The sequence below is a fragment of the Schistocerca cancellata genome, chromosome 4 (assembly GCF_023864275.1).
Source record: "Schistocerca cancellata isolate TAMUIC-IGC-003103 chromosome 4, iqSchCanc2.1, whole genome shotgun sequence".
NCBI lineage: Eukaryota > Metazoa > Arthropoda > Insecta > Orthoptera > Acrididae > Schistocerca > Schistocerca cancellata.
In genome coordinates, this window is record NC_064629.1 from 921,205,903 (window position 1) to 921,232,147 (window position 26,245).

A 26,245-nucleotide genomic window follows, 5' to 3' on the forward strand; every position below is an offset into this window, starting at 1 on the left:
TTCCATTCCACTCTGCAGTCAGTCCTTTCACGATACCAGAGTAGCTATGTTTGTCGGCGTCGTGGTGTTAGTGGTAGCCTGGCCCAGAGGCTCACGTGATCCGAGCAGTTGATGACGTGTAGGTGCAACATGTGACCAGATTTCGCTCCTGGATGATGTTCAGTTGGCCACTGCTGCTCGCACAATGCGTCGATCTAGGCGTGAGTCTGTATTACGTGCAAGTCCAGAACCTGGTCCAAAGGAGTGTTCCGAAGATCACTGCTGAAAGCAGCGACATGCCATCGATACGTTGCGCCCCATAGGTGCACAATGCGGCCCCATTCAAATGGCTGAAGCTGTTCAGCATGAGTACCTGGTTGTCCGCGTGGCATGGTTGTAACCTAGAATGAAAGTTACAAGCACTCTTCCCCTCTAAAGTCAGCACACTTACTGCCTGCAGAGTCATAATACAGGGTGCACACATAAGCATTATGAACACCATCTGATCGCCGATGACCGTGGCAAATGAATCACTAACTCTGTAACCCCTCATATATAACACGGTATACCTTGGTACCGCTGAATACAGTCCTTGAGGCAGTGCATCCGCACTACAGTACAAATATTGACGGCAGGGGCTGTGTGACTTGTTTGGTAACAAACTTGTTCCGTTCACTTTCGCGTCTTGTTGTTAATAACAGCTAATGCCCAGTCACTCTTTTCCTCCAAGATTCCATTCAGTACTGCTTGATTCTGCCTTGTTCTTTTTTACGGCTGTGTTACTTGTGTTAAACACGTAATACGTTAACAGTGATACACAGCAAAGGACGTGTTTACTGATGAAGAGTTAGCCGATGCAGGTATTGTTTAGGGGTTCAGTGAATGCAGTTGAAGAGCAGCACAAAGATGCTATGCTGAGCTGTTCAGTAGTGATGGAAACCGCATCATACCACTTCTGCATCCGAAACTTTAGCAATTCTTCATCAGTGAACCAATAAATACTGGTATGTATGACTGTAAAATTACAATTTACACTGCCGGAAAACGTAACACGAGTTAGAAAAGAGCATTATTGAATGCATGTTCCAGGGAGTAGATTAAAGTAGAAATTACTGTTGCCAGCGGCAATAACCGTAAGTGAATGAAACAAGTTTGCTTCCAACGAAGACACACATCTCCTGCCGTCGACATTTTCACTATCGTGCAGTTATTTTCATTGCAATACAGACACAGATATCAAAAGGGGTAATAAATCAAACGAAATGTAAATTACTCTGTAATGAACCACCGGAGACTAAGGACCCCTTATACTAAAATACTCAGAAAATATCCCTGAACAACCTCCTAACTTTTGTCAGCGGAGTTCACGTTCACCCCGTGTACTCTAACGCCCGAAAACTGCGAGACGACAAAGGATTTACAAAATACGAAAGGAAAGTCTGTAAATGGCTGCTATTGGATTCGGCCAGGCGTAACTCAAAATGGTTCAAATGGCTCTGAGCACTATGGGACTCAACATCCTAGAACTTGGAACTACTTAAACCTAACTAACCTAAGGACATCACACACACCCATGCCCGAGGCAGGATTCGAACCTGCGACCGTAGCAGTCCCGCGGTTCCGGACTGCAGCGCCAGGCGTAACTGCAGTTAATCTCCACTCACGATGGAAAACTGAAATGAATGTATCAACCCTTTTAACCAAATGGCTGCACGTGTTTGTATAAAAGTATCATCCTGGATTTCTTGTTAATGAATTTTCTTGTTTTTTTTTGCGAGCGTACACTCACTCTAAAAAAAATTTAAAAAAATAAAAAAAACCACGACACACCACGAAGGAATTATCGGAATGGGAAATAAATCGATAGATGTGATGTGTATGCACAGACAAACATGTGACACGAATTTCGAGGAAAAAATTGGCTGAATGATTCAAGGGAAAGAGTTTCACAAATTGAGCAAATCAATATCTTGTTGGGCCACCTCTGATCCTTATGCAAGCAATTATTCTGCTCGGTATTGATTGATAGATTTGTTGGATGTCCTCCTGAGGGATATCGTGCCAAATTCTGTGTAACTGACGCGTTAGATCCTCAAAATTCCGAACTGGTTGGGGGGCCCTGGCCATAATGCTACAAACGTTCTTAACTGGGGACAGATCCGGCGGCCTTTCTGGTCGAGGTAGGATACGGGAAACACGTAGATAGCGGCTGGGCATTATCTTACTGAAATGTAAGCCCAGGATGGCTTGCCATGAAGTGCAGCAAAACGGGGAGTAGGATATCGTCAACGTATCGCTGTGCTGTTAGGGTGCAGCTGATGACAACCAAAGGGGTTCTGTTAAGAAAAGTAATGGCACCCCAGACCATCACTCCTGATTGTCGACAGTCAGGTTGACTGAATTTTGATACACGGCCATAACCTTGTTCACTGTCTACGTATAAGAAGTGGGATGGTCGACACTTATTGTTTTGTTGGTATATTAGGTGGCCTAGCTGCAGGAGTTGATTGCCTGTGGAAAATTCACGGAATCTGTTATGATTGTGACAAAGATGATGTATTTGATTAGCTGAGGCACTACCAAATGGAATTCCGTTTCGAACTGAGCGCCGATGGCCAACGAAGTCGTGTCTGGAGACACCCCGGACAGCAGTGGAATACCAGCCTGGCTGTCGTCCGCCATACGGCCCAATTGCTGGGAGTGATGGTCTGGGGTGCGACTTCTTTTCATAGCGGGACCTCTTGGCTGTAATCCGCTGCACCCTTACAGCACAGCGGTACGCCGAAGATATTCTATTCCCCGTTTTGTTGTCCTTAACGTCAAACCATCCTGGGCTTATTTTTCAGGATGATAGTGCCCACCCACATACGGTTAGAGTTTCTACTGCTTGTCTTCGTGCTTGGCTAACCCTACCCTGACCAGCAGGGAGTCACCGTATCTCTCCCAAACTGAGAAAGTTTGGAGCATTGTGGACAGGGCCCTCCAACCAGCTCGAGATTTTGACGGTCTAACTCATCCATTGGACAGAATTTGGCCCGATATCCGTCAGGAAGACATCCAACAACCCAACTGCCTGCATAATGGACAAAGATGGACTAAAGCATTATTGACTCTTTCAATTTGTGAAGATCTTTCTCTTGAATAAATCATACAATTTTTTTGAAATTGTAATCATTTGTTTGTCCGTACTCATAAATCTCATCTACCGTCCCATTTGGATAATTCCTTCGCGGTGCGTTGTTTTTTGTCTTTCAGATTTCCGCAGAAGTGGCATCAATACTTTCAGCTTCTACACAAGGCGAACAAGGTGCGCTGTGGTGATACATAAAAGCACTACTGACAACCAAATTGTTCCTTACAGTGCTCCGTAATTACATTTGGTACCCCCACTCGTCAAATAAAATAGTTCCTTTACTGCCTTTGAATTTTTCACCACTGATGTTCCCTGTCGTTTTACAGAACTGGCTCTTATCTTGTGGCCATGATCTGCCTCTGTCTTACTGACAATAATTCTAAATTTATTGTTAGAGTTTCTTAAGGATACAGTCGTAAACAAGACAACATGTTAGTTACCTGGGCCACAACTGCCTTCCATCGCTTGGCTGTCGGGACTATGACGCTGTCATCCATGTCGGCTGCTGCACAGCACCCTGCGGACATAAATACCACGGTATGTCATTCGTGTCCATCTTACAATTTATCATAGTACAGTGAAGCAGTTTGTAAAATAGTTATTGCATTACAGATTTTTGTTAAGGTGCGTAAAGGATAGAAAAGTTTTCCTGAACCTGAGAACTGTATCTCCCAGTGAGGACTAACATTTAAATCACGGTAAGTTCACCTGCCAGTGTATCTCAACAACATCGTAAACCATGCTTTAAGAAGATGAGTACAAGTGCCGATTTCCAGAAGTGCTTTCACTGCTTTCTAATCTTCAGTTTAACGAAAATTTGACGGCAGTTAACAAATATTGAGAATCACTTTCTTCTCGACAAAATGGAGCATGGACATTAAAGAAAGACCACGTTGCATGTTATATAGAACACCTCTTATCTTCTGAGTATTCACTGTTTGGACTAGTTCCGTATATCAACCACTAAAAATAAACGCAGATATATCTATTTAAAACAGCAGATAAAAATTCGCTTTATGCCTTCCTAAGACAGAGTCTCCATTCCTTAGAAGCTAATTATGTATGTGTAGACCAGACATGGCTCAAATTCAAAGATACCGCATCGACAGCAATAGATCGATTCATACCGCATAAGTTAATAAGAGACGGGACTGATTCACCATGGTACACTAATCACGTCAGAACACTGTTGCGGAAGCAACGAAAAAAGCATGCCAAATTCAGAAGAACGCAAAATCCCCAAGACTGTCTAAGTTTCACGTAAGCTGGAAATTTAGTGCGGACGTCAATGCGAGATGCTTTTAATAGTTTCCACAATGAAACATTGTCTCAAAATATGGTAGAAAACCCAGAGATTCTGGTCGTATGTAAAGTACACCAGTGGCAAAAAACAGTCAATACCGTCACTGCGCGATAGCGATGGAAATGTTACCGATGATGGTGCCACTAAAGCGGAGTTACTAAATACAGTTTTCCGTAATACCTTCACGAAAGAAGATGAAGTAAATATTCCAGAATTCGAAACCAGAGCAGCTGTTAGCATGAGTGACATAAAAGTAGATATCTTAGGTGTTGCGAAACAACTCATATCACTTAACAAAGGCAAGTCTTCCGGTCCAGATGGTATACCAATCAGGTTCCTTTCAGAGTATGTAGACACAATAGTGCTTTCTTAGCAATCATATACAACCGCTCACTTGACGAAAGGTGTGTTACTAAAGACTGGAAAGTAGCACAGGTCACACCAATATTCAAGAAAGGAAATAGGAGTAACCCATTGAATTACAGACCCATATCACTTACTTCAATTTGCTATAGGATTTTGGAGCATATACTGCACTCAAACATCATGAATCACCTTGAAGAAAATGTCTTATTGATACATAACCAACACGGATTCAGAAAACATCGTTCTTGTGCAACACAGTTAGCTCTTTATCCCCATGAAGTAATGAGTGCTGTCGACAAGGGATCTCAGACCGATTCCAAATTCTTAGATCTCCAGAAGGCTTTTGATACTGTTCCTCACAAGCGACTGTTAATCAAATTGCGTGCATATGGAGTATCGTCTCAGGCGTGTGACTGGATTCGTGATTTCCTCTCAGAGATGTCACAGTTCGTAGTGATAGACGGTAAATCATCGAGTGGAACAGAAGTGATATCTGGTGTTCCGCAGCGTAGTGTCACAGGCCCTCTGCTGTTCCTGATTTACATAAATGATCTAGGTGATAATCTGAGCAGATACATTAGATTGTTTGCAGATGATGCTGTAATTTACCTTCTAGTACAATCAGCGGACGATCAGTTCCAATTATAAAATGATCTAGAGAGAATTTCTGTATGGTGCGAAAAGTGGCAATTGGCACTAAACACAGAAAAGTGCGAGGTCATCCACATGGGTACTAAAAGAAATCCGATAAATTTTGGGTGTACGATAAATCGCACAAATGTAAGGGCTGTCAATTCGACTAAATATATAGGAATTACAATTAGGAGCAACTTAAATTGGAAAGACCACATAGATAATATTGTGGGGAAGGTGAAACAAAGACTGCGCTATGTTGGCAGAACACTTAGAAGATGCGACAAACGCACTATAGAGACAGGCTGGAATATTGCTGCGCGGTGTGGGATCCTTACCAGGCAGGATTGACGGAGGACATCGAAAAAGTGCAAAGAAGGGCAGCCCGTTTCGTGTTACCGCACAATAGGGGTGAGAGTGTCACTGATCTGATACGCGAGTTGGGGTGACAGTCACTGAAACAAGGCGGTTTTCTTTAAGGCGAGATGTATTTACGAAACTTCAATCACCAACTTTCTCTTCCGAATGCGAAAATATTTTTTTGACACCCATCTGCGTAAGGAGAAATGATCATCATAGTAAAATAAGAGAAATCAGAGCTCGAACGGAAAGGTAGGTGTTCCTTTTTCCCACGCGCCATTCGAGAGTGGAATGGTAGAGAAGTAGAATGAAAATGGTTCGATGAACCCTCTGCCAGGCACTTAAGTGTGAATTGCAGAGTAACCATGCAGATGTAGGTGTATATAGCGAAACGGCACGCAGGGGCAACACAGTTGTGGACTGCATGACAAAGGACAAGCGAAAAACTACAAAGATAAAGTAGCTTTTACATTCACATTTAATTACTGACTGTTGCATTCTTTCGGGTTTAATTTTTACGTCACAGTTTTTACGAAGGAAGGCAACGTGCACAACATGCTTTGAAACTTCGTTTGCGAAAATAACGTTCAAAGTACGTTTTGGACATGAGACCTCATAGACTATATGGGAGTGAAGGATCTATAATCTCGATAGTGCACAACAACTTTCAAATTAGTAATGCGCTTACCGGACTGAAGTACTTTGATTTAACGGACGGAGTAAATTAACATTCTTAGAAAGACGTAGCGTTCATCCTGTGAAGTACCCTCCCAGGTTTGTTAACACGACGTTCAAGCAAAGGCCATGAATACCGAATTTAAAATAAACTAATGACAAACAGAACGTCATAAAGCATAATTCCTTGTAACTGTAATGTTAAACCGGGTAGTCAACATTTCAGTTTCAAGTAACCGACGTTGCATCCAGAGCATAATTACATCTGCAGGATCGAGCTGTATGCCACTTGTAGATTCACATTTTTTTTAAGATGATTATTTATAAGGCGCTACTTGAAGAAAACAAGTTCACCTCTGCAGCTGAGTCATCAGCGCAGCTGGCTGCCATGCGGAGGACCCAGGTGCGATACCCGGTTTTTCCAGGGACTTTTCCTTGGCGGAAAGACTGGAACGGGTTGCACTCAGCCTCGTGATCTCAATTGAGAACTACTTGACCGAGTAGTAGCGGCCCCAGGCCAGAAAAACAGAGCAGTGCGCTGACCCCAGTCGAGTTTACATTTTTACTTAGAGAAATTCAACAATACACTTAGAAATTAACAAGATTAATCTACATCCATACTCATTATAAAAATGGGTCTATGTATGAACGGTTCCACATCTCCTAAACGACTTGACCTACCTGAATTAAACTTGGAACAAGTATCACTCACTGTCTTGAAGGAATCGCTGTCGGGGTAAGAACCAACTATCTATGAAAGGGGTTGAGTTTGGGGGTGAAAAATAGTGCAACCCACGATGTATGAATACCCAGATTTTATTCATACAATACTTAATGACTTTCGATAAACTTTACACATAATTGCAAACCTTTACGAAACTTTTTCTGGTTGACAACCGCAAAACACGATGAAAGGAAAAAATTGTGTCGTTTACTACATTTTCGCTGTTCATGCGGTAAAACTGCCTCATGATGCATGAGCTTATAATTTACATTGAAGTGCCAAAGAAACTGGTATAGGCATGCGTATTTAAATACAGCGATACGTAAACAGGAAGAATACGACGCTGCGGATGGCAACGCCTATACAAGACAAGTGTCTGGCGCAGCTGTTACATCGGTTACTGCTGCTACAATGGCAGGTTATCAAGATTTAAGTGAGTTTGAACGTGGTGTTACAGTCGGCGCACGAGCGATGGCCACAACATCTCCTAGGTAGCGATGAGGTGCGGATTTCCCCGTACGAATATTTCATGAGCGTACCGTGAATGTCAGGGATCCGGTGAAAGATCAAGTCTCCGACATCGCCGCAGCCTAAAAAAGATCCTGCAAGGAAGGGACCAACGACGACTAAAGAGACTCATTCAACGTGATAGAAGTGCAACGCTGGGCCATTAACAAGTGTCAGCGTGCGAACCATTCAAAGAAACATCATCGATATGGGCTTTCGGAGGCGAAGGCCGACTCTTGTATCCTTCATGACTGTACGACACAAAGCTTTACGCCTCTCCTGGGGCTGTCAACACCGACATTGGACTGTTGATGACTGGAAACATCTTGCGTGGTCGGACGGGTCTCGTTTCAAATTGTATCGAGCGGATGGACGTGTACGGGTATGAAGACAACCTCATGAATCCATGGGCCCTGCATGTCAGCAGTGAACTGTTCATGCTGGTGGAGGCTCTGTAATGGTGTGGGGCGTGTGCAGTTTGGAGTGATTTGGGACCCCTGCAGGTGACACGTACGTAAGCATCCATTCATGTGAATTGTGCATTCTGACGGACTTGGACAATTCCAGCAGGACAATGCGACGCCCCACACGTCTAGAATTGCTACAGAGTGGCTCCAGGAACACTCTTATTTTTAAACAGTTCCGCTGGCCACCAAACTCCCCAGACATGAACATTACTGAGCATATCTGGGATGCCTTGCAACGTGTTGTTCGGAAGAGATCTCGTACTCTTATGGATTTATGGACAGCGCTGCAGGATTCATGGTGTCAATTCCATCCATCACTACTTCAGACATTAGTCGAATCCATGCCACGTCATGTTTCATCACTTTTGCATGCTTGCAGGGGCCCTACGTTATATTAGGTAGCTGTACCAGTTTCTTTCGCTCTTCAGTGTATTACTTATTTACCCCTAACTTTATTCGCAACACCTTGTGCGTACAATATTCACATATACTACTGAATGTACCGGCATTTTACGAGGTGCATTCAAGTTCTAAGGCCTCCGATTTTTTTTCCCTGGACTGGAAAGAGATAGAAATTTGCGCATTGTTTTAAAATGAGGCCGCGTTCATTGTCAATACGTCCCAGAGATGGCAGCACCGTACGACAGATGAAATTTTACCGCCAGCGGCGAGAATGAGAACTGTTTTAAATACTTAAAATGGCGACGTTTTCCTTACTTGAACAGTGTGCAATCATTCGTTTTCTGAATTTGCGTGGTGTGAAACCAATTGAAATTCATCGACAGTTGAAGGAGACATGTGGTGATGGAGTTATGGATGTGTCGAAAGTGCGTTCGTGGATGCGACAGTTTAACGAAGGCCGAACATCGTGTGACAACAAACTGAAACAACCTCAGGCTCGCAAAAGTCGGTCTGACGACATGATCGAGAAAGTGGAGAGAATTGTTTTGGGGGATCGTCGAATGACTGTTGAACAGATCGACTCCAGAGTTGGCATTTCTGTGAGTTCTGTGCACACAATCCTGCATGACGACCTGAAAATGCGAAAAGTGTCATCCAGGTGGGCGCCACGAATGCTGACGGACGACCACACGGCTGCCCGTGTGGCATGTTGCCAAGCAATGTTGACGCGCAACGACAGCACAAATGGGACTTTCTTTTCGTCGGTTGTGACAATGGATGAGACGTGGATGCCATTTTTCAATCCAGAAACAAAGCGTCAGTGAGCTCAATGGAAGCACACAGATTCACCGCTACCAAAAAAATTTCAGGTAACCGCCAGTGCTCAAAAAATGATGGTGTCCATGTTCTGGGACAGCGAGGGCGTAATCCTTACCCATTGCGTTCCAAAGGGCACTACGGTAACAGGTGCATCCTACGAAAATGTTTTGAAGAACAAATTCCTTCCTGCACTGCAACAAAAACGTCCGGGAAGGGCTGCGCGTGTGCTGTTTCACCAAGACAACGCACCCGCACATCGAGCTAACGTTACGCAACAGTTTCTTCGTGACAACAACTTTGAAGTGATTCCTCATGCTCCCTACTCACCTGACCTGGCTCCTAGTGACTTTTGGCTTTTTCCAACAGTGAAAGACACTCCGCGTGGCCGCACATTCACCAGCCGTGCTGCTATTGCCTCAGCGATTTTCCAGTGGTCAAAACAGACTCCTAAAGAAGCCTTCGCCGCTGCCATGGAATCATGGCGTCAGCGTTGTGAAAAATGTGTACGTCTGCAGGGCGATTACGTCGAGAAGTAACGCCAGTTTCATCGATTTCGGGTGAGTAGTTAATTAGAAAAAAAATCGGAGGCCTTAGAACTTGAATGCACCTCGTATATAGAATGGTTGAAATGGCTCTGAGCACTATGGGACTTAACATCTGAGGTCATCAGTCCCCTAGAACTTAGAACTACTTAAACCTAACTAACCTAAGGACATCACACACATCCATGCGCGAGGCAGGACTCGACCGTAGCGGTCGCGCGCTTCCTGACTGACGCGCCTAGAACTGCTCGGCCAGACCGGCCGGCCATTTTATATCATTTTACGACACATAGTTCAAGAGATATGAAGCTGTAAACATTGAGATGCGTCAAAAACTGCCTCATCAGACATAACGTTTTAATTTATGACTTCCTTACTCCTAACTCCATTCGCAACACATTTCGCAGGCGGTAGACACATATACCACTGGATGTACCTACAAAATTATATATTTGTACGACAAATAACTCAGAACATATGAAGCAATTAACACTGAGATGCGTGAAAATGAAACTGCAGCACGAAGTTTGCTTAAGATGCATTTGAAATAAGTGTAAAAATAGGCATTAAATTCAATAAATATATGTAAAATGTGTTTGAAATGTACGCACGCGTGCAAAGTCATGATAAAGAGCTAATCCTAAACCTCTGGAACGATGTCAATTAAATTTGGTACATATATTAGTTACAGATTTGGAAAGAAATACTGAGGTGGTAAGAACTACGAGCCTCCTATTGGCGTGAGGGTGATAACGTCGAGAGTGAAAAGGGGAGGAGGAGATGGACAGACAGAGAGGGGGAGAGGAGGGGATGGAATGAGGGGGAGGAGCAGATGGACAGAGAGAGAGGAGCAGGGGATGGATAGATAGTGAGGTGCAGGCAGTGTACATAACAATGTAGTGGCAATAGTGTGTTGACAATGAGTCAGAACTAGAGGCAGTATTAACATCAAGAAGGCAAAATCATTGAGGATGCGAAAGAAAATGAGCATGTAGTTTGCATTGTGGGTAAGCAGATGGCACGCTTTGAGTTTGTGGTAGTATACTGGGAAACCTCAGTTTTTCAAAATAAATCGTCTACGAAACATTTGTACGAACAATTATGGAATACAGCTCGAATGTGAGAGACCATTTTGCGGCTAGAGCAACACAAAATATCATACGTACTGGAAGACAAGAGGTATGATTGGTCATAGGCTCATTTGTGAGCCTGCAGAGTGTAACAGAAATAATGCGAAACCTGAAACGGTAAGCTGTTTGAAAATGAAGTTTAAAAGCTCACAAATATACATTTAAGAACTGAAGGAAGAATGGAAGAATTTTGGAATTTTTGCTGCTCCTTGAAAATCACGGAGCCAATGTTGTATCAGTAATAGTATGTGTGTAGAGGCAGTAATTTTTCCCATGCTCCAGCCATGAATGGAACTGGAAGAAACAATAGTGTGTTACAGAACATAAAGAACTTTCTGCTAAGCAATTTGTAGAGGATACTCAGGGTTTCAGATAAATAATGGAATAAACTGAAATTGATGTGTCAGGGGCCAAGGGAGCAAAACCATATTGCCTGAAAACCTCTAATTTCTGGACAATAGCTACCCACACGATCAAAAGATGACATCTACACGCTTCTATCACGCCAACATTTCAAACTATCAGTTCGAAACACTTTCCAGCCATTACAGTTAAACTTACGGAACGGTGTTGCATTGTTTACTTTAGTCTTGCTATCAGTGTACGTACATCAAGACTGCTATAAAAATCATTAGTAACCCGATTCTGTAGATCATCTATACTGCTCGCTGAGGTAATGTAAGCCATACTGTCGGCATACCTTCACAATGAAAATGAGCCGTGATGAGATGAGCGAGAACGCTATATCGCAGGTCAACTGCGCCAGTTAACTGGTCATAATACCACTATTTGGTTAATATTCTTTCTTATTGAAAGAATTTTGATATGATTTTATCGATCGCTGTCTTTTGCAAAGGACAATGTTTCAAAAATTCTATCACCATTTGCTTTTTCATGCCCTAACGAGAGCCGTGTTTGAAGACTAACTTATAAAAATTTACTTCTGCGTGCTTGTACGAACAGTAAGATCTCTTCTTATTGCCCAAACATGTTTCAGTGCTTTTGTGCCCTCGCCCGTGGGTCAACTTTTTTTCAGGCCTGGAAAATAAAACATGTTTTACGGGATTATTTCTGAACGAAAATTAAGTGTAAAATATTTTATATTTATCGTAATCATTAACTTTGTCTCTAAAAGGTTATTTTGTAGGACTTTACTTAAATGGTTGTATAGCGTGTCATCTGCAACAACATATGTTTTTTTGAAATTTGTTGGCAAGTTAGCAAAAGTACATTTTTAACCATAGTTTCGTTGCACACACACACACACACACACACACACACACACACACACACTGCATGAGCGAGAGAGAGAGAGAGAGAGAGAGAGAGAGAGAGAGAGAGAAATGGGGAGGAGGGAGTGGGAGAGTGGGAGGGTGGGAGGGAGGGAGGGAGAGCGAGAGCGAGAGAGCGTACCCGAGAAAGCAGAAGTAAAAGCAATGTTCAAATAATGCGGTTTACTGAACAGGAAAACAGTCAAACGTCGACAGGGACCAAGCGAACAGCAAAATAAAAACATCGTGTTTTGAAAGTTCAGTGCTCTGACTCGTGAATGCTGTTCACTTAAATAACATTTGCTATGCTTCAGTGCCTCTGTCTGTGTCGGCCGTTGTGGCCGAGCGGTTCTAGGCGCTTGAGTCCGGAACCGCGCGACCGCTACGGTCGCAGATTCGAATCCTTCCTGGGGCATGGATGTGTGTAATGTCCTTAGGTTAGTTAGGTTTAAGTAGTCGTAAGTTCTAGGGGACTGATGACCTCAGATATTAAGTCCCACAGTGCTCAGAGCCATATGAAACATTTTGAAGCCTCTGTCTGTAAGAGATAAACATGCCTATCAGGACGGAGATACGAGAAAAATTATAAGTAACCACAACATATTTTCGCGCAATGAACATCATATCATAGATGTTGAAAGGTATATTGCGTCGAAATAGAAGGGTTTATGGCCATATAATTATAAATTCTTTTTCGTCTTGGTTCCCTAAGTTTCTATCGTAATTTGCCTGATATCTTCTTTACTGCATTTCAAAGAGTACCCAGTAATTGGCTGTCTTCTGTTCAAGACTGTCTCCAAACAGTTGACAACTTCTGTCTTCTAGTCCATGTTGTCTGCTCACTAATAGGCGAACAGCTAGCCATGAAGGTGTTGTTGAAACACGTAACGAGGCTAGCTGAACCAGGAAGCAATGGAAGCACGGCTGGGCTTGGCAGACTATTACGTTAGCTGGTGGCTGGCCTTGTGGGAGAGAGAATGTTAATCCGCTTATATAAAATCTGCATGTTTCTTTATACAGGGTGAACCCGAAACCAACTTACAAAACTACGGACATTGTTCAGGGATCTTTTCTGAGCATTTTTATAAGGGACTTGTTGGTCTCCGGTGACTCGTTACACAGTAATTCCATTTATGCGTCAACACCAGTCAAAGATTAAGCCTTAGTCCTGTTCCGACTGGCAAACTGTTGCCTACAAGGCTGTACGAGGAGCGATTTATGATCGTGGGGCGTGACTTGAGCATGTCACCAAACCCTCCAGCCGTCTTCACCGTACATGAACACTGATGATGTCACTGTATCCTCATCTGGGCTCACAAGGGAACAGTGGGCCCCGTACTGGACCTCAGAAAAATCCGGGGAGGTACTGGGAATCGAGCACTGGTCCTTCCATATCGAAGGCAGCGGTGCTAACCAGTTCTTTCCTTCTTCATTTTGTTCGTTGCATTTGGTCGGCGCGGGCATACAACTAACACTACAGGAAAAGCAAACCTGAGACAAAACCGAGCAGTACTGCACGGAAGCTTGAGGGTGAATAATAAGTGAGCATGACTTCGTATTGCAGTATCAAGTACCGTGACTAAATGGAATAAGATTTTTTCGAAACAAGACATACAGTGCATACCGTCCAAATTTGCTCCGCAGTGCAGGCGTTTATAATGCATTACAGATACAATCGTAAATCCTACTAAGAAATCAAACGAAATGTAATAAATTAGTGTAGTGTCTGTGTCGGCCGGCCGGGGTGGCCGAGCGGTTCTAGGCGCTGCAGTCTGGAACCGCGCGACCGATACGGTCGCAGGTTCGAATCCTGCCTCGGGCATGGATGTGTGTGATGTCCTTAGGTTAGTTAGGTTTAAGTAGTTCTAAGTTCTAGGGGACTGATGACCTCAGATGTTAAGTCCCATAGTGCTCAGAGCCATTTGAACCATTTTAGTGTCTGTATAGAACTTTACAGACATTGTCAAATACAGACACTGCACTAATGTATTTCATGCCAAAGGCGAGGCAAGCTGACGAGAAAAGTGTGTGTGGTTTGGGATCTTATGGGCGCCCAACGGCGAGGTTATCAGCGCCCTAACAATGATTAAAATAAACGAATGTGGATATGAACGAAAACTGTCGTACACGCATGCACACGAAATGACCACACAATTACTCTATCGCACAGGCACTCTCACATGCACTAAAACCAATGAGGAGGCAAGATAGCTTATCGAGAAATTAAAACAGACGGAAAACAAAACACAGAAGAGCTAAAAGAACAGCGCAGGGAAATGTGACTGGCTGACCACTATCAAAAATCTTGGGTGAACCAGCCACCCTGTTGACACATTAAAAACATCTCCCTAAAATCTTGTTAAAAACGGGGGACAATTCGCAAAACTTTAAAACGCGAACCACATTCGTTTGATCATTGCATAAAATAGACTGCAGATCCGCCGGTAGATCCGCTGCAGTCTGCTGGTCAGCAAATAAAATGCAGCGAGAAAACTAAATAAGTCTCTCCCTGAGCGGGACTCACCATAATTATGCGAGCACGGTGGGAAGCAGACAATGGAACACTTGGGATTTTGGAGGTGTCCGTAAAGCGTGCTCAGATAGCCGAAATTGGTAAGGCGACTGTTCGCGAAAAGGGGCAATTCTCGTCACAAACTTTCTTTGTTTCCAGTAAACTCTATAGCTGCGGTGGTACCGTATTCGCAAATTGCGAATACATTTCGTGACTCTGTAACGAGGTACAGGAGATCACATGTTACTTATAATAAAATACTCAGAAAGTATTCCTGGATATCCTCTGAGTTTTTGTGGCGGAGTTCGGGTTTGTCCTGTATATTTATGGTTAATTAAACGAAGGAATGTGTTCTTGAATATCGGATGTAAAAATAGGCTGTAATCGTTTACGATATTTTTCTGCAATGTCCAGTTCTTCAGCAGCCGGTTTATTTAGCTTAGTATTTTCATTTAACATCGTCTCCATTGTCAGCCATTTGTACAAAGGTCTCGTCCACTCTCTTGGCGGTTGTTTCGAATGCGCAGCAGACGTTTCGCTGGAAAGTCCTTTCACCTCCTCCATACTGTCACAATCACTCCCGGTGCGATTTCCATATTTTTGGAGCCCAGAAGAAAGATACTCATGGCCGTCGATTTGCTTCGGACGTAGAGGTGCACGCCTGTGTACAATCATGGTTCCATGGGCAACAACAAACGTTTATCCATGAAGGCATTCACCATCTTCTCTAACAGTGGGATAAATTTATTAGGTGTTACGGTGATTACTTTTGAAATAATAAACAATTTATTTACTTTTTCCATCTGTCTCATTTTCATTTGACTGGCCCTTATACTTTCATTCTTTCTCCGACACGATTACGTAATGAATTTCCCGAAAGCGTCACAGAATTTTTCTGGAAAAAATGAGATGTGGAACTTTCAGATTGAAAATTTTTGATTTTAGAAAAGCGAAATTTATACTTCAAAGATTTTTGCTGTGCCCGTCCAGCTCTTTTACATCCATTTGCCCTAAAAACCGTCAGCAGTCAGAAGTCCTGTAAACAAAGTAGATAACATGTATTCAGTAAAATAGCTTGTAATATTGCTAATTTGTGTTCATTTTCTATGAATATCAAGTTCTCTAAGCATATGTAGTTTTTATTTTTATTCGATGCGCAGCTCTCGGGAGTTATCTAAGGGCTGCTCATCATAAGGACATATTGTTTCGATGCATTCACAGGAATACAACGCCGGCCGGGGTGACCGAGCGGTTCTAGGCGCTACAGTCTGGAACCGCGCGACCGTTACGGTCGCAGGTTCGAATCCTGCCTCGGGCATGGGTGTGTGCGATGTCCTTACGTTAGTTAGGTTTAAGTAGTTCTAAGTTCTAGGGGACTGATGACGTCAGAAGTTAAGTCCCATAGTGCTCAGAGCCATTTGAACCATTTGAAATACAACGCCTTTACCGCAACCGTAGAGTGGACGTTGCTCGTCATTTTGTAATTGTTCAGAACACACACACACACACACACACACACACACACACACACACATTCACACACACGCGCGCGCGCACGCACGCACAAAGAGAGAGAAAGAAAGAGACTAAACACGAAATGCGACGAAACAGACATCTCTCCAAGATTAGAAACTTAGAAATCAGCACGGGGGAGCTGTAACTATATACAGCCTGCACTTATAGAAAAAGTGAGAACATAGTGGCTACAATGGGGTATAGCTTTTGCGTTGGATGCCAAGATAAAGGAACTTCAACTGAAAACAAAGAAGAAAGAAAGCAGTGATAAAAAAATGATATGTTTCTGTATCTACCGTGACATACTCACCGAACGACTAAATTGCTAATTATCGTCTTTCCTGGATATGTCTGATGTCCTTAAGTTATTTAGGTTTAAGTAGTTCTAAGTTCTAGGGGACTGATGACCTCAGATGTTAAGTCCCATAGTGCTCAGAACCATTTAAACCATCGTCTTCCCTGACCTTTATTCCTTATCTTCATGCCGTCGGCATGTTAATTTTCGAATTTGCGAATCATGTGACCGAGGCAGGACGTAGGTAACAGCCCGGTATTCACCTAATCGGATGCGGTAAACCGCCTAAAAATCACATCCAGTGGCCGGCACAACAGCCCTCTTCGTTAATCCGCCGGGCGGATTCGATCAGGAATGGCATACTAACGTTCACGACTATCCGGGCGGGTTGCTGAACTGCAAATTCTATTTCTATAATATCTTAAATTCATTCCTTGGTTGGTAGGTATAAGGAGAGAGATTAGATGAAATTGAAGATTCCTTTAACTGTACGGACTTCGTCAGTAACCCGCAGGTAATGTTGCATACCAGCGGCACTGTCGGCGTGTGGCACGGACGAACACCCTGACCCACCGCTGCGAGTAAATATTTACGACCGGCAAATTGTTATCTGGACTTTAAATGCTGTTCCTACAGTACCTCTCGAACAGCTCTTCGACTAGACCGTTACAGTGCTCACGAAGGATTTACTTGCGATGATTACCTATTGTTCAAGTCTCTTGTACTTCTGTGCTACTTTTGTTTGGTGGGCAGTAAAAGAGTATTGCAGACCCTTTGGCATGCAGATACAGCAAAGCAGAATGAGCACGATCAAAGACGTTATCAGCATAGAGCACTGATAAGGACACTGCGAGAGGTGATTCAAAACACTCGACTAAAAACAACATACTAAGCTGAGCCCACATAAACTGTATCACATTTATTAAAATAAAATGGTCCGTTATTTCGAGCCCGTTTTGAGTTATTACGCATTGCAGACATACCAGCATAACGTCGTCCAACATAATTCAAGTAATCATCCGAATTTCAGCGATTTCATACCGTACGGAATGAAATGACCATATGGCGTTGATAGCCGGGAGTCTCCACCTGCGAAAGTTCGGCCGCCGAGTTGCAAGTCTTTTCACTTGACGCCACATCGGGTGACTTGCTTATCGATGATGATCATGAAGACAACACAGCTCCCAGCGCCGGAGCGGAAAAAAACTCCGACCTGGCCGGGAATCGAACTCGGGCCCACTGCATGCTGGTCAGACGCGCTGAGCCGCACGGAATTGCCGTGCTGTTAGAGGCGCCATGTCACTGACTGGTAGGTTCGAGTCCTCCCACGGGCATGGGTGTGTGTGTTATTCTTAGTATAAGTTAGTTTACGTAGTGTGTTAGTCTATGGACCGATGACCTCAGCAGTTTGGTCTCTTATGAATTCACACACACTCAGACGCGCTGACCACTCAGCTAAGGGTGCGGACTTTTTACGTTGTGGACAGGAGGGAGGCAGAATATTCTTCCCGAAGAATTCTCTAATCATCATCATCATCATCATCATCATCATCATCATCATCATCATCATCATCATTTAAGACTGATTATGCCTTTCAGCGTTCAGTCTGGAGCATAGCCCCCCTTATACAGTTCCTCCGTGATCCCCTATTCAGTGCTAACATTGGTGCCTCTTCTGATGTTATACCTATTACTTCAAAATCATTCTTAACCGAATCCAGGTACCTTCTCCTCGGTCTGCCCCGACTCCTCCTACCCTCTACTGCTGAATCCATGAGTCTCTTGGGTAACCTTGCTTCTCCCATGCGTGTAACATGACCCCACCCTCTAAGCCTGTTCGCCTTGACTGCTACATCTATAGAGTTCATTCCCAGTTTTTCTTTGATTTCCTCATTGTGGACACCCTCCTGCCATTGTTCCCATCTACTAGTACCTGCAATCATCCTAGCTCTAATAAGTTGCCGTAATTACATTCACTCTCTTCCAACCTCACTCGCGATCACCCACACAATCACACTGTCTCACATCTTTTAAATAGCTCAAATACAGCTAGAAATACTAAAACTATCAATCACATTGGATGTAATATAAGAGGAAAGCTAAAATAATTACACAGCAATATGTGGCTGGCTGACGGCGTACAAAAATCAGGAATGAGCCAGCCACCCTTACAACTCATTAGAAACTACTTCTGAAAATTTTAGGGAACAAGTCAGGCATTGCACAGAGCCTTGAAATTCTTTCCACACTCGTCTCACTATCAATTAAAATATAAGGCAAGTCTTTCGGTAAATTTTCCGCGGCTCTGTTGTCAGAATATGAAAACACAATGAAATATGGCGGACAGTAATCCGCACGCCACAAGCACCACACATTGGAGAGTCCTCTCGCCAGAGCAAGAAGTCCCGCGTTTTAGGGCGAAGACGCGTTAGGACGTCATGATGTCTTGTAATGTTGTAACTTTAATTTGGTATGCTGATATCGGTGCTAATAGACAATGAAAGTGGGTTAAAAGCCGTGATCTGTCTGGGGACGTTAACCGTGGGTTACTGGGCAACTGTTTCATCAGATATTTAGTCTAGGTTTACCAAGCAGACTAACATTAATGATAATCTTTTAATAGTCATACAAAACCGGTAATATATATATATATATAAAGGAGAATTTAAATAAAAGGAAAGAAATCAGTTTATATTTGGAAATTTATTTTTAAGATTGTTCATTGAAATTTCAGCATATTATACGTGAGTTATAACTGAGCTGGTGCCTTATTTACGATTGAAAAAAGTGAGATTGTAATCTTACTGAACACATAAAATATGGAGCCAAGATTGGGAGACTGGATACAACACTGCATTCATAAAATAACACACGAAGAACATTGAAACATAAGCAAGAAGAAATTAACCACAACCAACTGATTCAGTTTTTTACCCAAAGAAATTACGTTCATACCACAATCCTGTCCGTCATGTAATTACCACACACTGGTATACTAAATTCATATTAACTCTTTGTGAAGTCTTCGCAAAAAGAATAGCTGAGGGCTACTTTGATGATTACACCACATGCTTCACGTGGTCAACTTGGTTTACACAAAGCGTACAACTCCACAATAATTTTTATAATTAAAATACATTAGATCGAAAAGCAATTGACAAAAGAAAAACCTTGAAATGGTTACTAACGTCTTACTATTAACCTGATGGGTCAAACAGTTATATAAGCACGTGGTAGTGGTCTCGCAAAGTACACCCCAAGTGGGCTGAACATAAAGAAAAGTTGCTATATTGAAAATATAGTCAAGACGAGACGTTATAATCACACAAGCATTCGCATTTAAGATTGATCTTAGTTAGAGTTACTGATCAACACGTAGTTCCACTTTACTCACAAAGTAGTAACAAAGCAACTACCGGAAAATAATGTGAACTTCCCACGAGAATTATATTGCGCTGCAATTTAAGATAACATCGGATATTTTAGACCTAAACCCGAAATAAAGGTGATTAAATTTTCAGTTAGGCTGAACTTAAGAAATCCATTGTCCTACGGACTTAACAGACACGCGCTTAGCCGGAGATCTTACCACTTCAGACGCTCGCCACGGCCACCCTGCAACTGCTCTACTGCCGAGCGTGCTTCCTGAGGGTGGCTCACAAAGACCAACGGAAGTGGCCAGAGGGGCAGCTTCCTATACCAACATGACAACGGACGGACAGGACCATACTAAGGATAGAAACCTCTTTGCTTTTAGGAAGCGTAGCTACCTGTTCCGACGTTGGTCCTACTGTTCTCTAGCAGACAGCCTTGTCTGCTACCCTCAAGCATGCAACTATAAATACATATGCTCATTCATCCTCTCACACAAAAGGGAAGGGGGATGACAGTATCTTATCATATACAGTATATAAAAGAAAGCGGATGTAGGTTCCGTATGAGACTGTGTGACATGAATTACATATAAGAATTACATATAAACTGTGCTTTAAAGTGTAGTAGTGTGACAGATCGTTCTTGTTTATGTGTAAAAGTAACACGTTCCACTGCTCAGTCTCCTCCCAGATAGTCAGAAACGCCACAGTACATTTAGAAGAGGAATTTATTCCATAAATGGCAACAGATTTAAGAAATTAAACATGAAAGGAATCCAACAGAGACCTTTCAGTCTATGTGGTATGAAGGAGGTACGTTAAGGCCGAGCTATTGACTTTACTAAGCGCATCTAATTGTCTGTCGCTTCCATGCTCTTTTCTGCTCATTTACGGATGACTCAGTACCTCAACAGTGAGGTGATGACACGTACGAGGATGGAACATTGAACCCTCTCGTTATCGTGGTACGCCCCTTTGGCTGCTAGATCTGCCGTTTAGTTTCCCTTAGTACCCACGTGCCTTGAAAACCAGCAGAAACACACCTCTTTCTGCAGCCTTTGTGGATGGAGAAGGGCATTCTGGATATTCTGGACTATTTTATCTGAGGATAGAAGTGTTGTGTGTTAACGAAGGTGCAAATGGTCATCGTACTGGTTCCAGATGACAGCAGAACGTAGACTGCGAATTTCTCGAGTGCTACGACGGCTTAGATCGTCAGTGATACCGAGTAAAGTGGCGTGGTGATTAATACACTGGACTTGTAGTAGGAGAGGAGAGGGGTAGAAATCCCTTTCCAGCCAACGTGATTTTGTTTTTCCACGGTTGCCCTAAATCCCTCTAGTTGAATGCCGGAATGGTTCGTTCAAAAATGCCGTGGCCAAATTCTTGCCTTAGGCTTGTAAAATCTGAGATTCTTCTATGCCTCATAACCTTAAAGCAAAACTTTCTTTTCTTTTCTCATTGTCGGATATCGTTCAATTCGGTGTTCAAAATAAGCCGTTATCTCGTTCGCCTGGGAAACTACTGTAAGAGAAGCTGTACTGTGGCGAGCCGACTACGCCGTCATATCGCAAGCGGAGCGTTGACACCCGATAGCTGCGGCAGGTGTCACTGTCGCGGCAGCGAATGCGCTCTCGGCAGTAAAGTGCCTATTTTGTTCGCTGCTTTCTCGCCTCGCAGCGTTCCAAAATTTGTATGCACCGACAGACAACTGATACTGATTCGTTTCTCATTTTACAGACTGTCAAACTTCTTGCTCCTGGTGTGTTCGTTTCCGAAAATGGAAATACAAACTCAGCTGAACACCCGGAAGTACACCAACTAATAACGCTAAAAAAGTCTCGATCGTATCTGAACTCCATTCTTTTTTATAGCTCCTAGTATTACTTCGACACAAACTTTCTATAAGAAGACAGCTTTTTCAACATATCCTTTAATATACGAGGGAGGTTTGAAAAGTTCTCGGAGTCACTACGGAAGGTCAGCGCTATAGCAACGAGCTGTTCACATGATATTCATTGGACTATTGCCTGTAAACACATGCCACGTCAGTGCTCTTGGGAGAGAGCTGTGGCGGTGACGTGATTCTGTTGTTCCCGCGTAGTGATTTGCGACGATGGAAATAATCGAGATTTAAGCAGTGATTAAGTACTTCGTAAAGAAAGGTGTGAAAGCAAAGGACATTCATGTTGATTTCCAGAATACACTGGGGGACTCTGCTCCTTCACATTCAATTGTTTCCAAGTGGACAAATGAATTTAAATTTGGTCGGGAGAGCTTAGGTGATGATCCGCGCAGTGGTCGGCCAAAATGTGTCACTACTCCAGAAATCATTGCAAAAGTGCACAAAATTAATCTACAAGGAGACTACATGGAAAAATGAAAAAAAGCTTCAGTGATGTAAATACTTTTTTTCTATTCCGTTCCGAGAACTTTTCAAACTACCTTCGTACAAGATGATCCAAACGTCCGTTAAAATTTGTAAATTCGCGGAATAACGAAGGTAGGGAGGTAACAATTGACGCACATGCCAGAAATGGCATGGGGCTTTAATTAAACCAAAAAAGAGTCTAAAAACTGGCCAGCAAATGGCTCTGGAGAGCAATGCACCAGTGACGCCGCGTGAGAGTTGTGTATAAAATGGTCTGTAGTGGGAGAGGTTTTCAGATGCACCAGCAATCGCGGAATGTTGACTTCACCAGAAATGCCACTGTTGGTGAAGCTTTACTATCAGAATGGAGAACCCGCTGCTGCAGCTTTACGATCCTGTCGCCGTAGGAAGGATATTAGAACGGGTAAAGGTCCTGTGACTAGAGTCATTGTGGAGAAACTGATCGCGAAGTTCGAAGCCACGGGTTGTTTAGACGATCTGCTTCGTAGTGGGCGACCAGACAGAAGTGCTACTGCTGCTCGGAAAGTTCAGTAAGAAATGGAGACTTTAGTGGATTCATCTCCGCGTGATGAAGTCAGCACTCTAGAAGTCGCACATCGCACCGACATTCCACGCACTACTATTTGGAGAGCACTAACGTGTACCCTCCAATGCTATGTGAACAAAATCCAGCGTCATCATGAACTGTTAGCCACCGATTTAGTGACGCGGAGAACATTTGCCGTAGGGGCGTTTCAAAAAATGGGGAATTATGATGGGTTGATTGTCTAACGTGTTGTGGGCCGACGAAACCCGCTTCACACTCCGAGGCTCTGTCAACTGTAGAATTGGGGTTACCGAAAATTCTAGAATGTTCGTAGAAAACTCATTACATAACGAGAAAGTCACGGTGGGGTGACAATTTACCACATCAATCGTGTTCGGACCCTTTTTCTTCGAGGAAATGTGTGGTGCTACTTTATAAACTGTCACTGTGATGGGTGCGAAGTACGCCGATCTGTTATAGAATCGCATCATCCCTAGCCTGGGTGATAAACGACTGCTGGAAGGTACCACTTTTATGCAGAATGGCGCCCCACCGCCTATTGCTACATGCGTGAAAAATGGTTTGCGCACATCGTTATGTGAGGATCGCTTGTTGAGCCTCGAATTCTGTCATGTTTGGTGTCCGAGGTCCACAGATCTCAGTCCATGTGATTATTTGTTGTGGGGTTTCCTAAGGTTGCCAATATACCTCAGTCGTTCGACCTCATTATGGATGCTAAAAGACAACATCCGACGGCAATTTCTTACCATATCGGCCGATGTGTGTGCTGTTCACAACATTGTCCCTCGACTGAAGGTACTGTTGACTAATGAGGGCCAACATGTTGATCATTTGTTGTAAAGAACATCGTCTTTGCTACAAATCAATTGCTACGTTAGTTATTTCATTTATTTCACATGAAGCGCCATCTGTTGGTCATTTTGGGCACTTTTTTATGTTTCAGTAAAAACCCAAGTTATTTCAAGCACGTGTGTCAATTTTTACCTGTCTTCTACATTATTCCATGAAGTGTTGATTTTTCAAATGTTAATGGGCTTTTGGGTCACACTGCGTATTGACTTTATCTAAAAGAAGAAGATATAAACATTCGATGAGTGACATTAGCTTAACACAGGAAGTCTGATGCAGAGATTAATAATTGCCTCACCAAAGATGATGATAAATTAAGAACTTGAAAATAAGGTTAGAGGTTTCCTTTCCCGAGGACACTAAACAAAATGTCATATTTTGTATGCGCTCCCTTATCATTACAAATCCAGAATGAATATTCACTCTGCAGCGAAGTGAGAGCTGATCTGAAAGTTTCTGGAGGACTAAAACTGTGTGCCAGACGGGGACTTCCGCCATTTGAGGGCAAGTGTTCTACCGACCTTTTCTTGTTTTCTTTATTTCGATCTGTTTCGTTACCGTTAATTCATCAGCGGCTCTGTGCTGATGTCGTATAATATCTTTCAACTTCACTCAGATTTATTCATTACAGAGAGTGACCAGTCCCCTGACTGAACACGCTGAGTTACCTCGTCTGCATCTACTGAGCTATGGAAGCACGACGCACGACCCGCCCTTACAGCAGGCAGGAGATGAGGTACTGGCGGTAGTTAAGCTGTGAAACCGGGGAGGGGAGGGGGAGTCGTTCTTGGGTATCTAAATTGATAGAGCACTCGGTCACGACAGGCAAAGGCCCAGGTTCGAGTACCCGTCCGACGCACAGTTTTAGACAAAATTACAAATGTTATAATTTTTAATGAAAATATGGCCGACAGAAGTATAGGATGTTAGTCTTGGAGACATGGAGGTTAGTCAGAGTCGGATCAAATGCTCGCGTAGGATAAACGGTTATTGGTCTGGTACGCGGGCCAACATTGACGTCATTTTTGTACAAATTTCAAGATAATTACTCATTCTCAACTCACAAACTAAATGCGAAAACAAAATACGAAAAGACACGAAACAGACGCTACCTGGTTCACAGACAGTTGCTGTAACCAACTTCCCCCCTCCCGCCTGTAAAGAGAGATTCTTTGAAAAGCGCACGGCCGATATCTTTCCCTATCTTTCTTCAGTCCGACCTTATGTTATATTTGTAACGTTTTCGTCGTCGATGCGACGTTAAAACCCATTCTTACCCTAATTAGAGTGTCCGTCAAGAATGTGCAAGACGAGGCGTGTCATAGCCAGAGCGCACCCGTTGTACTCTCAAACGGCTTCTCCAGTGTTCTGGGATTTTTACTTCAATAACGCTATGCCTGACATCCTCTCCTAACTCTGTGAAAGTTGTAGCGTGTTTGCTACAGGCCTGCTATCGGCAGGACATTAGATCTCAATAACAGGAAAATGTACGTTACCTATTTGGAAACTGTAAACTTCGCCGTTTGACATGCTTATAAGCTGACGTTGGCATGTGCAGATATCTCAACTTCACGTAGCAGATGTCCGTGGTCTCAGGTCGCGTCACTGCCCTGTAAAGCGGAGGTCGGGGGTCCGATGCCAACATGGCGCCTGGTATTGTGTATTCTGTTGGTATGTGTGCCGCTGAATACATTAGCATATGAACTTCATGAATTGCATTGGATTCGAGTGCCACTTTTTAAATACTATAGAATGTACGTGGCAAAACATTTGAGCTTAGATCTTCTGTTGAATATCAGCCAAACGGAAGACGACCGGAAGCAATTTTTGTATTTCAAATTAACTTATTCGTATTCAGCAGCAGCTGGGGTCTTATCCCTGAAAGTTCATCTTCATTAAGATTCTCCATCGGTTCCCTAAGTCAATGCAGGCCATTGCTGGCAGAACTAAGAAATACGCCCAAATAGGCCACAGCTGCTTTGCCTCCTGATCCTTCTACAACTGAGGTAGTGTTTGTCTCTAGTGATCTCGACGCCGACGTGTCTTTAAATTTCTGCCTTCCTTCTGTCTTTCGTTTACTCCGAAATCGTCTAGAAGAAATCTACTAGTCAGCGCTTGTATGTTGTATGTTTTAGACGGAAGTGAAGAATCAGCTTGGCATTTGCTTGCAACAGTCATAGAAACTAAATGGAAACCACAGCTGATAATCCACAACTTGAACTCGACCCTACGTCACGCCATATTTAACCACTAAAAAGAAAGACAACAGTGACGTCGTCACTGACCAACTCAAATACACTCCTGGAAATGGAAAAAAGAACACATTGACACCGGTGTGTCAGACCCACCATACTTGCTCCGGACACTGCGAGAGGGCTGTACAAGCAATGATCACACGCACGGCACAGCGGACACACCAGGAACCGCGGTGTTGGCCGTCGAATGGCGCT

At 43.3% G+C, this 26,245-nt stretch overlaps 1 protein-coding gene across 2 annotated transcripts in view; it reads right to left on the reverse strand.

The window, feature by feature from the left end:
- The window catches only part of LOC126185098 (facilitated trehalose transporter Tret1-like), a 359,029-nt gene that overhangs the window by 168,269 nt on the left and 164,515 nt on the right, over positions 1-26,245 (reverse strand). For both annotated transcript variants that reach the window (XM_049927908.1, XM_049927909.1), the window contains exon 2: positions 3,553-3,629. In XM_049927908.1, the coding sequence (XP_049783865.1) occupies positions 3,553-3,609 (57 nt within the window). In that variant the 5' untranslated portion in view covers positions 3,610-3,629. The remainder of the gene's footprint in view (positions 1-3,552; positions 3,630-26,245) is intronic.